Source organism: Mobula birostris, chromosome 24, assembly GCF_030028105.1.
Source record: "Mobula birostris isolate sMobBir1 chromosome 24, sMobBir1.hap1, whole genome shotgun sequence".
Lineage (NCBI taxonomy): Eukaryota > Metazoa > Chordata > Chondrichthyes > Myliobatiformes > Myliobatidae > Mobula > Mobula birostris.
Genome location: NC_092393.1, coordinates 53,381,037 through 53,398,176, shown reverse-complemented (window position 1 = coordinate 53,398,176; position 17,140 = coordinate 53,381,037). Strand labels below are relative to the sequence as shown.

Below are 17,140 nucleotides of genomic sequence, written 5' to 3'. Positions count from 1 at the left end.
ACCGATACTATTTGGTACCAGTGGCATCACAGGAGTTGCCAGTCAGCGTTGAACTCAACGTATCAGGGACTCCAGCTCCGGACTTTTCCCTCGGGGTTCACTCCAGAAGCCATCCCCGTGAGCGGGTACAGCCGCAAGGCAGCGGAGGTTTGAGATCAGGGTTTTCCTTCTCCTAGATGAGCTTTGGGAACCATTCTCCCTACAGTCCTATTAGGTTCAATTATCTATCGCATGTACTTTGAGACATACAGTGAAGTGCACCATTTGCGTTAACAAACCCGTGGGTGCGCTGGGGGCAGCCGGCAAACGCCGCCACACATTCCAGTGCCAACGCAACGTGAGCGCCCTGTTCAGCAGAACAGCAGAACAGCAGCAGCGGCAACAACAGAACGGACTAAGGCCCCTTTCCCACCCATTGGCTGTTGTGGATGAAGTCAAGGCGCACTGCAAAGCTGATTCCCCCCCCCCCCCCATTCGAGTCTCACCAGTGTAGAGGAGGCTGCACTGGAAGCACCGGATACAGTAGACGACCCCTGATAGGCTTGCAGGTGAAGTGCTGCCTCACCTGGAAGGACTGTTTGGGGCCCTGAGTAGTGGTGAGGGAGGAGGTGTAGCACTTGTCACGCTGGCAGGGATAAGTTTCTGGAGGGAGATGAGTGAAGAGGGGCGTGTGGAGAAGGGATTCACGCAGAGGGTCATCCCTATGGAAAGTGCAGAGTGGTGATGGTGGGGGGGACGGTGTGTTAATGTTGGCTAGTGAAAAAAGGAAAACTGCTTAAACAAAGCCCACTTCACCTCTAATACTCCCATACATCAGAAGCTCTTCCAGGTAATATTTAAAAGCGATGAGGGCTTCTGCGTCTTCCAGCCTTTCTCTGCTGGGTGGAAGATCCTGTCTGGTTCTTAGACCCTGCAGCGGATAGTGAGGTCAGCTGAGAAGATCATCGGGGTCTCTCTTCCCGCCATTACATTTACACCACACGCTACACCCGTAAAGCAAACAGCATTATGAAGGACCCCAAGCACCCCTCATACAAACTCTTCTCCCTCCTGCCATCTGGCAAAAGGCACTGAAGCATCTGGGCTCTCACGACCAGACTATGTAACAGTTTCTTCCCCCAAGCCATCAGACTCCTCAATACCCAGAGTCTGGACTGACACCAACCTACCGCCCTCTACTGTGCCTATTGTCCTGTTTATTATTTATTGTAATGCCTGCACTGGTTTGTGCACTTTATGCAGTCCGGGGTAGGTCTCTAGTCTAGTGTAGTTTTGTGTTGCTTTACGTAGTTCAGTGTAGTTTTTGTATTGTTTCATGTAGCACCATGGTCCTGAAAAATGTTGTCTCGTTTTTACTGTGTACTGACCAGCAGTTATGGTCGAAATGACAATAAAAAGTGACTTCACTTCACTCTAATCTCCAAACCTTTCAGCCATCTGTGTCCATGTACCCTTTAGAGCACTTACCCAACAAAGCTGAGGCTTTAGAAGACATGAAGGTTTGGACCCCTTATTTATAGACAATTGACAACAGACAATAGGTGCAGGAGTAGGCCATTCGGCCCTTTGAGCCAGCACCGCCATTCACTGTGATCATGGCTGATCATCCACTATCAGTATCCAGTTCCTGCCTTATCCCCATAACCTTTGATTCCACTATCTTTAAGAGCTCCATCCATCTCTTTTTTGAAAGTATCCAGAGACTTGGCCTCCACAGCCTTCTGGGGCAGAGCATTCCACATATCCACCACTCTCTGGGTGAAAAAGTTTTTCCTCAACTCCGTTCTAAATGGCCTACCCCTTATTGTTAAACTGTGGCCTCTGGTTCTGGACTCACCCGTCAGCGGGAACGTACTTCCTGCCTCCAGCGTGTCCAATCCCTTAATAATCTTACATGTTTCAATAAGATCCCCTCTCATCCTTCTAAATTCCAGAGTATACAAGCCCAGTCACTCCAATCTTTCGACATATGACAGTCCCACCATCCCGGGAATTAACCTCGTGAACCTACGCTGCACTCCCTCAATAGCAAGAATGTCCTTCCTCAAATTTGGAGACCAAAACTGCACACAATACTCCAGGTGTGGTCTCACCAGGGCCCTGTACAGCTGCAGAAGGACCTCTTTGCTCTTATACTCAATTCCCCTTGTTATCAAGGCCAGCATGCCATGAGCCTTTTTCACTGCCTGCTGTACTTGCATGCTTGCTTATTTAAGAAAGGATGTGCTGGTGTTGGAGAGGGCTCTGAGGAGGTTCCCGAGAATGATTTCAGGAATGAAAGGACTTACGTATGAGGAACGTTTGATGGCTCTGGGTCTGTACTCGCTGGAGTTTAGAAGAGCGAGGGCTATCTCACCGAAACCTATCAAATACTGAAAGGCCGAGATAGTGTGGATGTGGAGAGAATGCTTGATATAGCGGGTGATTTTAGGACCAGAGGGTACAGTCTCGGAGTAAAGGGAGGTCCCCTTAGATCAGATACGAGGAAGGATTTCTTTAGGCAGAGGGTGGTGAATCTGTTGAATTCATTGCCACAGATGGCTGGGGAAGCCAGTTCTTTTGGTATATTTAAAGTGGAGGTTGATAGGTACTTGATTAGTTAGGGCATCAACAGTCATGGGGAGAAGGCAGCAGAATGGAGTTGAGAGGGATAATAAATCATCCCTGATGGAATGGTGGAGCAGACTCGATGGGACATTCTGCTCCTATGTCTTATGGTCTAACTTTATATACGTTACACACATCAAAGTTGCTGGTGAACGCAGCAGGCCAGGCAGCATCTCTAGGAAGAGGTACAGTCGACGTTTCAGGCCGAGACCCTTCGTCAGGACTAACTGAAGGAAGAGATAGATCTTGTGCCTGTCAACATCCAGGCTGGTTGACCTGCTGACTTTAGTGAGTTTTCCATATTTCCTGAATCTCTGGTGTCCACATTTTTCAGGATTTGTTAAGACTAAAGGTTTGTAATGGTGAGAACCTTTGACTCGTTCCCACTGACCGATGTTCTTTCCGACAGGTCCCTGGGCGTGACGTTATGGGAGCTGTTCGAGTTCGGAAAGCAGCCCTACCACCAGTGTTCAGATAAGGAGGTGCTCACCTATGCCATCAAAGAGCAGCAGCTGAAACTACCGAAGCCACTGCTGAACCTGCCGCTGGCCGACCGATGGTACGTCTCTCCCCGTCTCTCCTGCATGTCGGAGTTATGGGGTGGGGAGGGGGGGCGCGGCCATTTAACATGGAAGAGTGTAGGAATTGCTTTTTGCAGAGGGTGGAATCAGTGAAATTATCTCCCCCAGAGAAGCTAAGACATATCAGAGGGGAGGCACAGTTAGCAGAACACTTTCAGACATCCCACCTCTCCCAGAAGTTCAGGAGTCTCCCACATATTGATAGTGGCTCCCTGATGCCCGCAAATCATACACAATATCCCGGAAATTGATTTATTTTTAGAACGAGCGAGCGAGAGCGCGAGAGCGATATAGAGAGAGAGAGTGAGTGTGAGAGAGAGAGCGCCATGGCAGAGTGTTCCAAAAAAAATATATAAAACGTATGTCACCCCAGACTACACTAAAGTGTACCCCTGCTGAACAGGGGTCAAAAATAATGACAGTGTTGCTCGCTGCACTGTTTGCAACAGTGACTTTTCTATTGCCCATGGTGGGTTAAGACTGTAAAAGACATGTTGAGGTGAGTTTAACAGGTGTCATTCGTTCATTAGCATAGCTAATGTTATTTAAACTAGCTGGTTAGCTGCTAAGGAGCTGCTCTGTTGTAGACATCCTGCCTCTCCCGGAAGTCTCCCGCAAATTGGTGGTGCTACCTCCCTGACATGAGTTTTTGCAAGGTGGGATGTCTGCACTTTACAGTGCCGGCACCCGGGTTCAATTGCCCCTGCTGTCTGCAAGGAGATTGTATGTTTGCCCCGTGACCATGTGGGATTCAGGTGCTCCGGTTTTCTCCCACATTCCAAAGACGTGCGGGTGGGTGGGTTACATTGTCACGTGGGTGTAATTGGGCTGCAAGGGTCTGATACTGTGTTGTTTCTCTAAGCAGCAGGAGAAGTGTTGGATTGAGAGTTATGGGGAAGTGGCAGTGATCATAAGGAATGCGGAGCAGGTTTGAGGGGCCATCAGTGTCATGTGTATTATGCTGCAACAAAAATGTATTTTGTTAAGTCAAAAGAGGGGAATCTCATTAAATCTAAGGGCATTGAAAGGCCTGGATAGAGAAGACGTAGAGAGGAGGTTTCCAAGAAACCATAAGACATGGGAGCAGAATTAGGCCATTCTGCCCTTTGAGTTTTCTCTGCCATTCTATCATAAGACCATAAGACAAAAGAGCAGAAGTCGGCCATTCGGCCCATCGAGTCTGCTCCACCATTTTATCATGAGCTGATCCATTCTCCCATTTAGTCCCACCCCCCCCGCCTTCTCACCATAACCTTTGATGCCCTGGCTACTCAGATACCTATCAATCTCTGCCTTAAATACGCCCAATGACTTGGCCTCCACTGCCGCCCGTGGCAACAAATTCCATAGATTCACCACCTCTGGCTAAAAAAATTTCTTTGCATTTCTGTTCTGAATGGGTGCCCTTCAATCCTTAAGTCATGCCCTCTCGTACTAGACTCCCCCATCATGGGAAACAACTTTGCTACATCCACTCTGTCCATGCCTTTCGACATTCGAAATGTTTCTATGAGGTCTCCCCTCATTCTTCTAAACTCCAAGGAATACAGTCCAAGAGCAGACAAACGTTCCTCATATGTTAACCCTCTCGTTTCTGGAATCATTCTAGTGAATCTTCTCTGAACCCTCTCCAACGTCAGCACATCCTTTCTTAAATAAGGAGACCAAAACTGCCCACAGTACTCCAAGTGAGATCTCACCAGTGCCTTATAAAGCCTCAACATCACATCATGGCTGATTTATTTTCCCGTTCTCCTGCCTTCTCCCTGTAACCTTTGACACCCTTACTAATCAAGAACCTATCAGCCTCCGCTTTAAGTATACCCAATGACCAGGCCTCCACAACCATCTGTGGCAATAAATTCCACAGATTCATTTATGGAAGAGTCTAGGATCCGAGGGCCCAGACTCAGGATAAAGGGATGTCCCTTTAGAACGGAGAAGGGGAGGAATCTCTTTAGCCAGATGGTGGTGAATCTGTGGAATTCTTTGGCACAGGAAGCTGTGGAGGCCAAGTGATTGGATGTATCTTATGCAGAGATTGATAGCTTCTTGATGGGTAAAGGGGTTAAGGGTTACGGGGAGATCAGGGTTGACGACCAAAATAATGGGCCATGACTGAATGGCACAGCAGACTCAATGGGCCAAATGGCCCTATTCTACCCCTATATCTTTTTGTCTGCCTAGACTGTGAATGAAGCAAAGAAACCTAGAGTGTGTTCCAATCAATAATTTGGACAACTCTGCCATTTCCAAGTGATGTTTCCATGGGAACTGCACTCTGCCAAGTTTGCCAAGCTCCTTGCTCCTCTCCCTGTCCCAGTATTATGACGTCATCTTCTTGTTGTGTGGTTGCAGGTATGAGGTGATGCAGTTTTGTTGGCTGCAGCCAGAGCAGAGACCCACGGCAGACGAGGTCCACCTACTCCTCAGTTACCTCTGCGCCAAGGCATCCAGCGACGCGGAAGAGGAGTTCGAGAAGCGCTGGAACGCCATGAAGCCCAGTGGTTCCAGCTCCACTCATAAGGCGGAAGTCTCCTCCTTCCCCCTCCTGGAGCAGTTTGGGACGGACAGCTTCCACACCGAGGTGGACGACGTGCTGACCGTAACCGAGACCAGCCAAGGCCTGAACTTCGAGTACAAGTGGGACCACAAGCAGATGGACAATTTCCAGCCCTCTCCTGTGGGTCTGGCCCACAGCAGCAGCAGCTCCCAGTATCAGGAGATCTACTTCCCCAGCAGCGCCTCGGGACGCCTCAGCCTCAGCGTGTCCCCCGTCTCCTCCAATTCCTTCTACGAGTCCAAGCAGCAGTGCAGCCTGCCGCAGAGCCTCCAGCCTCCGGGCGTGGTTCCAGTTATCAGTGCGCACAGCCCGTCCGTGGCTGGGGAGTATTACATCCGGATCGAGGAGCCCAGCGAGTGTAACATGGACCTGGACTACACCATGTGCAGCTACAGCCCCGAGTATGAACCCAGCCCACAGGCAGAGTCGTCGCCTTGGCAAGGACCACACAGCGGGGAGACCACGGACAACTGCGACAACAGCCCCACCATATCCTTGACCATGGAGCCCCTCTTGGGTCAGGGACCTCCGGCCAGCCAGGACCCCTGGGGGAGCGAGCAATATTACAGCAGGAGTAAGAGCGAGGGATACTATGAGCACTTTGCGGCCGACGGCGCCAACCAGTATTTGCTGGCAGATTGCCCCGAAAGTGAGGACAACTGGAAAGCAGAAAATTCAGGCGAGAACGACGGCATGGACCCTCTGGGAATGTCCCCGTTGGTGACCTCTTCCTTTGGGGAATCCAGGCCGTTGCTCATCCCCTCCTGCGACGAGATGGATGAAACAGCCGGGATGGAAGGCGGGATGTACCCGGAGAGCACAGCCTCACACTTGGAGGCTGGGCTGGACGGTACAAGGACTCTCGGGATGTCTGACCCCTGGCAAACAGACTTGCTGGCATTCAGAAGGGTCAGTACGTCGGCGGCAGAAGGAGAAACCCACCTGGCCTCTGACAGAACCCCAGAGGAATTCTGCAGTGGATTTGGCATGGATTTAGTGGAACAGCCATTGGAACAGGAGGGCAAAGCTTCCAGTTTATTTGGTGGAAAGGTCCAAGTGGAATTTTCAGAAATCGATCTGTCAAGACTGGGAACCATACCCCCCCTCTCGTTCCCTCACCTGTCCAAACCACTGGCCGAGAATGGGCAATGCAACTTGAAGTCAGTGCACAGAGAGGAGGGGGTGGGCTTGAGTCACTCCCTCTCCGAGTCTGAGCTGCAGGAAGCTGGGACCCTCTGTCCTGACAGAGTGCACATCTCAGGGAGCGAGGAGTTCGTGGACCCTTTGCTGGGGGTGATCGTGAAGAACTGCGGCGGCAGCCGGGAGCAGAGCGACACGGGTGGGGCCCAGCTGCTCCCGCGGCACGTGGATATCGGGATCTCCACCCATCCACGAGAAGAGAAGAGTCACAGCCCAGACCGGCTGGAGGTTGAACTGGGGCACGATCGATCGGAAACGCCAGTCCCCAATGACGTACACCAGGTGGAAATTGCAGTAACAGACCTCAGCTCCGGTACCCTCTCCGAAACTTCCGACAGAAGTGACCCGCTCCTTCCCAAAGATCCCGACAGCTCCCCCATGAAGACCACCTCCAGCACGAGTTGCGCCGAAACGGGTGCATGCAGTGACGACGACGACGAGGAGACGGACGTTACATCGGGAATATTTACGGACTTGGCACAGGACAGCGAGAACAACGACCTGGTGGTGACCCACAAGCCTCTTCAGAAGCTGGTGGGGACGCCTGACTCACTGGAGTCACTCGACATCCCGTCCACGACCAGTTCCTGCGACATGTCCAGTCCCACCTCGCACTATGCCTCGCTGCAACCCAAGGCTGCCGACAGCGGTTATGACACTGAGAACTTCGAGTCTCCGGAATTCGTTCTGAAGGAGCCCGTTGAGCAGAAGGAGCCCGAGGTCTTCAATAAAGTAACCAAGTCCAACAGCGTCACTGAGGTGAAGGGGGGCAGTGAGATTGCGGAGGAATTTGAAGTGCCATCCCTTGAGGAGAAGAATTCCTACAGGGATTCTGCCTATTTCTCAGATTATGACACCGAGTCAGAAAAATATCAGGCATTGGATTTGGAGAAGGATGGGATTGACCTCATTGGACTAAGTGGGGAGCATCCAGCAAGCATTTCTGTTCCACAGACAGACCAGATACCTTTGAGCTCCTCGGAGCTCAGTTATGCTGGGCTCGAGCCAGGGGAGGGTCAGCAAGGCGCTGCTGGGCTGGTGGAAAAATGCAGTTTGATCCAGAGTTTTCAGGACAGCCTTTCCGTAGAGTCCACAGCCCCCGATGAGGTCTCTGTACTAGCTGAGAAGTCCACAGGTCCTCTAATGGATGAGCTGAACTGTTGCACAAGTACAGACCCAAATGGGGAAGTGTTATGCTTATCTGTCCCAGAAATAAACAAGGGGTTTCACCATCGGGACTCAGAAATTGGGAATGACACAGGGACAGTTAAGGCAGACTATTTGGTTTGTAGGCAGATGTTTGAAGAGGGAGCATACTTCAGTTCACAGAGCAAAGATGGGTTACTACAAACTAGCTGTAGTTTGGAAAGTCTGGGCTTAAACAAGCATGTGTCTTTACCTAAGAAGGAATGCCTTCACAAACCTTCTGGCTGCATCTTCGATGGCACAGAATTAATACTGGAAGAACAGCTCTCTGAGCAGGGCAACGAGACGGTTGGGCTTCATTGCACAGACGTTGGGATAAGGAAGTTCCAGCCCTATTCCTTGAACGTGGAAGAGAAGCTGGAGAGTTGCATCATCCCCAAGATCCAGTCGGTACAGCTGTCGTTGGAGCTGCCCTCCCTCACCCTCAACAAGGACCCTCGGCCGGCCTTCATCGGTGAGGAAGGGGATGAGGAAGACGAAGATGAGGACGAGAGCGATGACTCAGACGAGGAACTCGGCATCTACAACATTCAGGAGCACAGTGAAGAGAGTGAGGAAGACACGCCCACCGTTCCCATCGTCGTCACAGAGAAGGACGACGGCAAGAACCTACGCAGCCTGTTGAAGTTACCTAACCTGATGTGTGAGAGCTTCTGCGAGGACCTGGAAAGGAAGAAAAAGGCTGTCTCATTCTACGATGATGTCACGGTCTATCTTTTTGATCAGGTAGGACAGGTCATAAGCAAATTTGTGTTTACTCCATGAGCTGAAACACCAGCTCAGATCATAGTGCTAGGCTCTGAGAATCCTTGTGTATATTGTATACATGGTGAGGAAGGGATTAGAAGCATATTAAGTTCTAGTTCAAATTCAAGTCTAATTGTCATTCAACCATCCATGAATACAGCCAAACGAAACCACGTCCCTTCAGGGCCAAAGTGCAAAACACAGTACCAACAGTCATACACAGCACAAGACATATATAGCACATATAAGACAGCACAGAATATAGTCACACAAAAAAGTCCCTGAATCCATAAACAGTACAGCGGTCTGCAATCAAACATAATATATCTAGTCTTCTGCTGAGTGAACACTAGAGGGCAGCACTAACTCCAACATGGACGCTGCACCACACTGCCTCTGGCACTCCAGGGGCGTGCCCGACTCCAACACTCTCTGTTTGGCTGCAAACAGGCGACACCACGGCTTGAGGCCCAGTCCCACTGTGACCCAGGCCACATAGCTCCCCCACCGTTCACGAATTGGACTTACAGCATTCCACAGCACCAATGCCCAACAGAATCTTGTGATCACAAGAAAAGAGACTGAGATGATTACTTGCTGTTAGACTGTACCCACTTTGACATGTCGCCAACACAGGCAGCATCACAGTCCACACCAAGTCCAGCTCCTTCAGCTTCTCCACCAACGAGTGACTCGCTGCTGGGGCAGACCTGCAGTTCTTTAAATCCTTAATGTCCAGCAGGGTCTTGCAATCATGAGAAGTGTGTTTAAAAAAGACCTTTGGTTGACCCCGTAGAAGCTGCTGCGTCCCACTACCACTTCACCATGACTTCACGTGTAACCAGGGACAAACTTGGAAGAGAAGGTAAGCAGCTGTCAGGAAGTTCTCCAGCTGGGATCATAGAGTCACAGTTCACTACAGAACAAAACAAACCCTTCGGCCCATCTAGTACATGGCAGTCTGGTCTTCCTAGTCCCATCTATCTGCTCTCAAACCACAGCCCTTTATACTTCTCTCAACAATGTACCTACTCAAACTTCTCTTAACTATTCCAGCTAAACCCACATCCACCACTTCTGCTAGCAGCACACTCCACACTTGCACCTGTTGTTGCTACTGCTTGTGTTGTTCTGCCTAGCATTCTGGGCACGATATATTGGCACCGGAATGTGTGGCAACACTTGCGGGCTGCCCCTCAGCACATCGTTAGGAGTGATACATTTCACTGTATGTACCAATGTACATAGGGCGAAAAAGAAAAGACACTGGCTTTCATAAATCAAAGTATTGAGTATAGGAGATGGAATGTCATGTTGAAGTTGTACAAGACATTGTTGAGGCCTAACTTGGAGTATCGTCTGCAGTTTTGGTCACCTACATACAGGAAAGATGTAAACAAGTTTGAAAGAGTACGGAGAAAATTTACAAGGATGTTGCTGGAACTGGAGGACCTGAGTTATAAGGAAAGATTGAATAGGTTAGGATTTTATTCCTTGGGATGTAGAAGATTGAGGGGAATTTTGATAGAGATATACAAAACTATGACGGGTATAGATAGGGTAAATGCATGCAGGCTTTTTCTACAACTAGAATTTATGGGTTAAGGGTGAAAGGTGAAAACTTTAAGGGGAACATGAGGGGAAACTCCTTCACTCAGAGGGCCGTGAGAGAGTGGAATGAGCTTCCAGCACAAGTAGTGCATGCAAGCTCAATTTAAATATTTAAGATAAGTTTGAACAGGTACATGGATGGTAGGGGTATGGAGTGCTGTGGTCCAGGTGCACATTGATGGGAGGAAGCAGTTTAAATGACCTGGTGCAGATTAGATGGACCAAAGGGCGTGTTTCTGTGCTGTACCTGTACTCTATATGATTAATATATCTGAATCTGAATTAGTGTAGAAGTTTTCCCTCAGATTCCCCTTAAACATTTCACCTTTCACACTAAACCTCTGGTCTCAGCCAACGTGAGGGGGAAAAGCCTGCATATGTTCACCCATCTAAATCCCCCATAATTTTGTACAGCTATATCAAATCTCTTCTCATTCTCCTGCGGTCTGGAGGGCCTGTACAATCCTGGAAGCAAAATCTTTCAAGTTATTTAAAGTGTTAGCATGCACTTCCGGGAGGTTGAGATGTCTAGGTCCAAAGGATCTTGTTGCTCTTCAGAATCATTACCTCCCACCTTCCCCATGTCAAACTCCATTGGCTGCTTCCCTGTCCATCTATCCTTTGGAGCCTCCATTGGAGGAGTGAAATACACTCAGTAGCCATTTTATTGGGTACCTCCTGTACCTAATAAAGTGACCACTGAGTGTATGTTCATGGTCTTCTGCTGCTGTAGCCCGTCCACTTCAAGGTTCGGTGTGTTGTATGTTCAGAGATGCTCTTCTGCACACCGCTGTTGTAATGTGTGGATAGTTGAGTTACTGTCACCTTCCTGTCCGCTTGAACCAGTCTGGCCGTTCTCCTCTGACCTTTCTCATTAACAAGACGTTTTCACCCACAGAACTGCTGCTCACTGGATGCTTTTTTTTGCACCATTCCCTGTAAACTCTAGGAACTGTTGTGCGTGAAAATCCCAGGAGATCAGCGGTTTCTGAGATACTCAAACCACCCCATCTTGCACCAACAATCATTCCACAGTCAAGGTCACTTAGGTCACATTTCTCCCCATTTCTGATGTTTTGTTTGAACAACAACTGAACCTCTTGATCATGACTACATGCCTTTATGCATTGAGTTGCTGCCACATGATTGGCGGATTAGATAATTGCATTAAAGAGCAGGTGTACAGTATACCTAATAAAGTGGCCACTGAGGCTATAGCACTGTTTCCACTATTATTGGTTAATCCAGCAAAATGGACATGTCAGAGGGTCAAGGGAAAAGACGAGTTTATTGTGATCTGCCCAAGTACATATGTATACAGGTACAATGAACAACTTACCACAGCGTCACAGACATACAGCATCAGATAAGCTGCATTCACGGAAAAAAAACATACATTAAACACACAATTTTTATGAGCACAATTAGAACAAAAAAAGTCTATTTTGGTGCAAAGTGTTCATAGTTTTGCTCAACTCTGGTTTTTTTGTGAAAACATCTTCTGGTTCACACGTGCAGAGACTAACATAAATTTAAAACAGAAATTTTGAATGCATGACAAATTCACTCTCTAAATCTATGCAAACATAAAGTGAACCATCTTATGAATTGTATCCTCAGACTGATGCCCACATCCAGTTTAATGTTTTGAGTGACTCTCTCCGTGTTTCAGCAAGTAAACAAAACCTTGGTGTCTTCTCATTTGAATCCCCGGAGATGGCAGAGTAGCATTAAATAATCGGTACAATTGTCAACGAGCATTAATAAATTATGATTGTCCATTTGTAACATCTACAAATGTGCTGCCATCATATTCTATTTCATGATTTAATTGACGAAAGGATTCAGTACGTGACTTGGGCTAACACTTTCAGTGTGGTCTAAATTGATTGCAGTATTTATTGCCTACACACACTGCTAATGGCAAGGTTAAAGCGATAGCTAACTGAATATCTAATACAGTATGTTGTAAGTATGCACCATTGCCTCCCAATGTTCATATTTGTAAATTGGCCTTAGTAAGGCAACAAAGTGCAGATACAGTGCCCTTTAGCCCTGCTCATTGGTGTTATCGTTAACCCTTTGCACAATTAAATAAGACCAGGACTAGAAGACGACATAGGAGCAGAATTCAGCCATTCAGCCCCTTGAGTCTGCTCCACCATTCCATCATGGCTGTTTTATTTTGCCTCTCAACCTCATTCTCCTGCCTTCTCCCCATAATCCTTGACACCCTTACTAATTAGGAACTAATCTGTCTCTATTTTAAATATACCAATGACTTGGCCTCCACAGTCATCTGTGGCAATGAGTTCCATAATTCATCACCCTCTGGCCGAAGAATTTTCTCCTCATCTTTGTTCCAAAGAACTAAAAAAGCTAAATCCTTCTATTCTGAGGCTCTGTCCTCTGTTCTTAGACCCCCCCCCCCACTATATAGGAAGCATCCTCTCCATGTCCACACTGTCTAGGCCTTTCAATATTCGATATGTTCCAATGAGATCCCCCCCCCCCATTCTTCTAAACTCTAGCAATTACAGGGCAGGAGCCAACAAACTCTCCTCATACGTGAAACCTTTCATTCCTGAGCTCAGTCTTGTAAACCTCCTCTGGACCCTCTCCAATGCTAGCACATCCATTCTTAGATGTGGAGCCAAAAACGGCGAAACAGCTTGACTTGCTTCAACCACTAATCCAACCTACTCAGCAATTCAGGCAACGTCTATGGAGGTGAATGAACAGTTGATGGTTTAGGCTGAGAAAGGACCTTCAGGTGTTGTTAGAAGGGATAAGATTGGTACCACAACAATAGAGAGCATTTTGCGAATCACATGCACAAGAGATTATGCAGATGCTGGAAATCCAGAATAACACACTAGTCCTGATGACGAGTCTCAGCCCAAAACTTTCACTATTTCTTTCTTTCCATAGAATTTGCCTGACCTGCTGAGTTCCTCCAGCATTTTGTTTGTGTTACAATATACCTTACACACCAGTTGTCTTTTCGGCATTGGTTGGTTTTCAGTACTTGTCTATGTATTCAGGAGCTTAAAGACTCGTATGGCCAGATTTGGGAACCACTTCTTTCCAGCTGTGATAAGACTGCTGAACGGATCCTGACCTGGATCTGGGCCGTACCCTCCAAATATCCGGACCTGTCTCTCGGTTTTTTTGCACTACCTTACTTCCCATTTATGATTTATAATTTAAATTTTTAATATTTACCACTTTTAACTATTTTTAATATTTAATATTTGTAATCCAGGGAGTGTGAAACGCAGATTCAAATATCGCTGTGATGATTGTACGTTCTAGTACTAATTGTTTGGTGACAATAAAGTATAAAGTATCGATTTTCATAAATTCTATTGTATTTCTTTATTTTTCTGTAAATGCCCGCAGGAAAATGAATCTCAGGAGTAGTATATGGTGACATACACTCAGTGGCCATTTTATTAGGCACACCTATACACCTGCTTGTTAATGTAAATATCTAATCAACCTATCACATGGCAGCAACTCGATGCATAAAAGCGTGCAGACATGGTCAAGAGGTTCAGTTGTTGTTCAGACCAAACGTCAGAATGGGGACGAAAAGTGATTTTGACTGTGGAATGATTTTTGATGCCAGACAGGGTGGTTTGATTATCTCAGAAACTGCCGATCTCCTGGATTTTCACATGCAACAGTATCTAGAGTTTACAGAGAACGGTGTGAAAAACAAACAGAAATCATCCAGTGAGCAGCAGTTCTGTGGGTGAAAACACCTTATTAATGAGGAGAACGGCCAGACTGGCTCAGGCTGACAGGAAGGTGACAGTAGCTCAAATAACCACACATTCCAACAGTGATGTGCAGAAGAGTATCTCTGAACACACAACACGTTGAATCTTGAAGTGGATGGGCTCCACCAGCAGGAGACCACTCCTGTACCCGATAAAGTGGCCACTGAGTGGACACACACTTAGACAATACGTTGACTTGGACAGGCACATTTAAACACCTGTATGTTTCATTTCCAGGAGAGCCCAACAGGTGAATTAAGTGAGCAGAATATTCCGGATGTTGACCCAACTCATCAGCACCCACCTCACCATTCACAGGATAAGAGCTGCAGTGTTTCCGTGGCAACAGAGAGACAGAACAGAACCAGTGATTCTTCACACAGAGGCTTCACTGAAGAAAGTAATGTACCTTGTCCATGTGTGTCATTGCAGGGTTATTGAAGTGTTTTTTTTTAAATCTGTTTAGAGAAACAGCACGGTAACAAGCCCCTCCGGCCCAATGAGCCCTCTCCGCCCAATTACATCCATGTGACTAATTAAACTGTATGTCTTTGGGAAACCAGAGCACCTGGAGGAAACCCACATGGTCACGAGGAGAACATACAAACTCCTTACAGACAGTGGCAGGAATTGAACCCCAGTTGCTGGTGCTTTATAATCTTATGCTAACTGCAACACTACCATGCTGCCTCATAAAACACACAGATGGGGACACATCGCAGGGGTCAGTGCGCCTGGACTACAACGAATCTCAGCCCTCATTCTCAAACCTCAGCCCTCTCGATCACTGACCATACCCTGCCAGCTAAGTGTCGGCCGACAAATCTGTCTGATACAGTGTTTAATTTGGGGATTTCATCTGAAGAGTTTCAGCGGTGTACATCTACACCGTAGAGGGTTCAATACCCAACTAAACCCTGGACACCTTTGCATGCCTGCTCCACAGGCAAAGATCAACACAAGACACTCTGCAGATGCTGGAAATTTTGAGCAATATACACAAAATGCTGGAGGAGCTCACCCAGCAGGTCAGGCAGCATCTATGGAGGAGAATAAGCACTCAAAATTTTGGGCCGAGACTCTGCTTTGTCCTGATGAACAGTCTCGGCCCAAAAGGCTGACTGTTTATTCCCCTGGCCTGCTGAGTTCCTCTGGCATTTTATGTGTGTTGCACCACAGAAAAAGATTATGTTTTATATATTATACGGTTTCTCACATATCTCTGTTTACAGTCATATGATCCAACTCCCCTGCACAAAAGTATTGTTTGACTGAAAATCTGAACCTGCCTTCTTGTTCCACCCACTTACAATAATATGCTTTTTACAGTGTTCAAGGTACCTGTGGGCACCCCTTCAACAACATGTCGGGGAATTTTACATTCCAATTTAGATTCCAAGTCATGTTTTCTCAAAATTCCCCTACTTTGACACAGAAAAGCACTTCACCATTACTCTTTTAACTAAGACATCTGTACTGCTAATCTGGGCTGTGGGGGAGCCCTGTGGTACTTCAGGCACCGTGGCATTTCCCTGTCTGAGCTCACAGCCACTGCTGTCACAGCCCCCTTCATTCCACAAGCCTTTATTAGCTTGATCTTTGGTGCTCTGCTTTTTTCCCAAATGCTTTCTGAGATCAAGTTGCCGTGCAATTTGGAGGGGCGGTTATTTGGTCTCGGCCGCTGTGCTGTAAGGAGTCTCTGTACGTTCTCCCCGTGGAATGCGTGGGTTTTCCCCAGGTGCCCTGGTTTCCTCCCACAGTCCGGGTAGATTAATTGATCATTGCAAATTGTCCTGGGATTGGGTTAGGGTTAATCGGGGTCGTGGGGTCGCTGGGTCAGCGTGGCTCAAAGGGCCGGAAGGACCTATCTCGCGACTTGTTCACTAAATGAAACAAGATACAGTGAAATGTTTGTCGCAAACCACCAGGTTCAGGAACAGTTATTACCCCTCAGCAATCAGGCTCCTGAACCAGCATGGATAACTTCACTCATCCCAACACTGAGCTGATTCCACAGCCTATTCAAGGACTCGACGATGCATGTTCTCAATAATATTTATTCACTGAACTATTTATTAATTTTTTTTTGTATTTCCACAATTTCTGCACACGCTGCAGGCTGCCCTCTCTTAAGAGAAAATCTGTTTCCTTTTAAAAACGATCATTGTCTCTGTCTCTGCCGTTCCTGCGGGCGGTGACTCCCACAGACATGCAGCACAGAAACAGGTCCTTCGGCCCCTCGAGTCCGCACTGACCATCAGGCACCCATCTACTCTAATCCTACAAGGATTGATCCTTAATCTCCCACCATCCTGATCAATTCGCACACCCCCCCACCAGATTCTACCAGTCACCCACACACCGGGGACAATTCACGTTTCCCAATTAACCTACCAACCTGCCTGGCTTTTGGGACATGGGGAGAATCTGGAGCATCCGAAGGAAATCAAAGAAAACCCTAAACACTTAAATCATTAAAAAGTTCTGACGTGTACGAGGGGTGATTGATAAGTTCATGGCCTAAGCTAGAAGGAGATGAGTTATTAACTTCAAACTTTCTGCATAATCACTCAAAGAGTTGAACTGCACGTGCATTTAACAAGAGCTGTATATCTCGTCTCCTTCTACCTTAGGCCATGAACTTATCAATCACCCCTGCTGTGGACACTTTTTGGAGGTCCAAGATCCGTATGCTCCACGACCGCTGGACTACGTGTGTAAACGTAGGAGGGGCCTATGTTGAAAAATAAATGTGCTAGGTTTTCTAAAATTGACCCCTTCTACCTCAGGCCATGAACTTATCAATCACCCCTCGTATTTTGAAAGTGATATTAGTGCAG

General features: G+C 47.5%; 1 protein-coding gene across 5 annotated transcripts in view; it reads left to right on the top strand.

The window, feature by feature from the left end:
- The window catches only part of aatkb (apoptosis-associated tyrosine kinase b), a 387,622-nt gene that overhangs the window by 354,592 nt on the left and 15,890 nt on the right, over positions 1 to 17,140 (top strand). For all 5 annotated transcript variants that reach the window (XM_072242720.1, XM_072242719.1, XM_072242721.1 and 2 more), the window contains 3 exons: positions 3,017 to 3,166; positions 5,547 to 8,883; positions 14,538 to 14,700. In XM_072242720.1, coding sequence (XP_072098821.1) covers positions 3,017 to 3,166; positions 5,547 to 8,883; positions 14,538 to 14,700 — 3,650 coding nt within the window. The remainder of the gene's footprint in view (positions 1 to 3,016; positions 3,167 to 5,546; positions 8,884 to 14,537; positions 14,701 to 17,140) is intronic.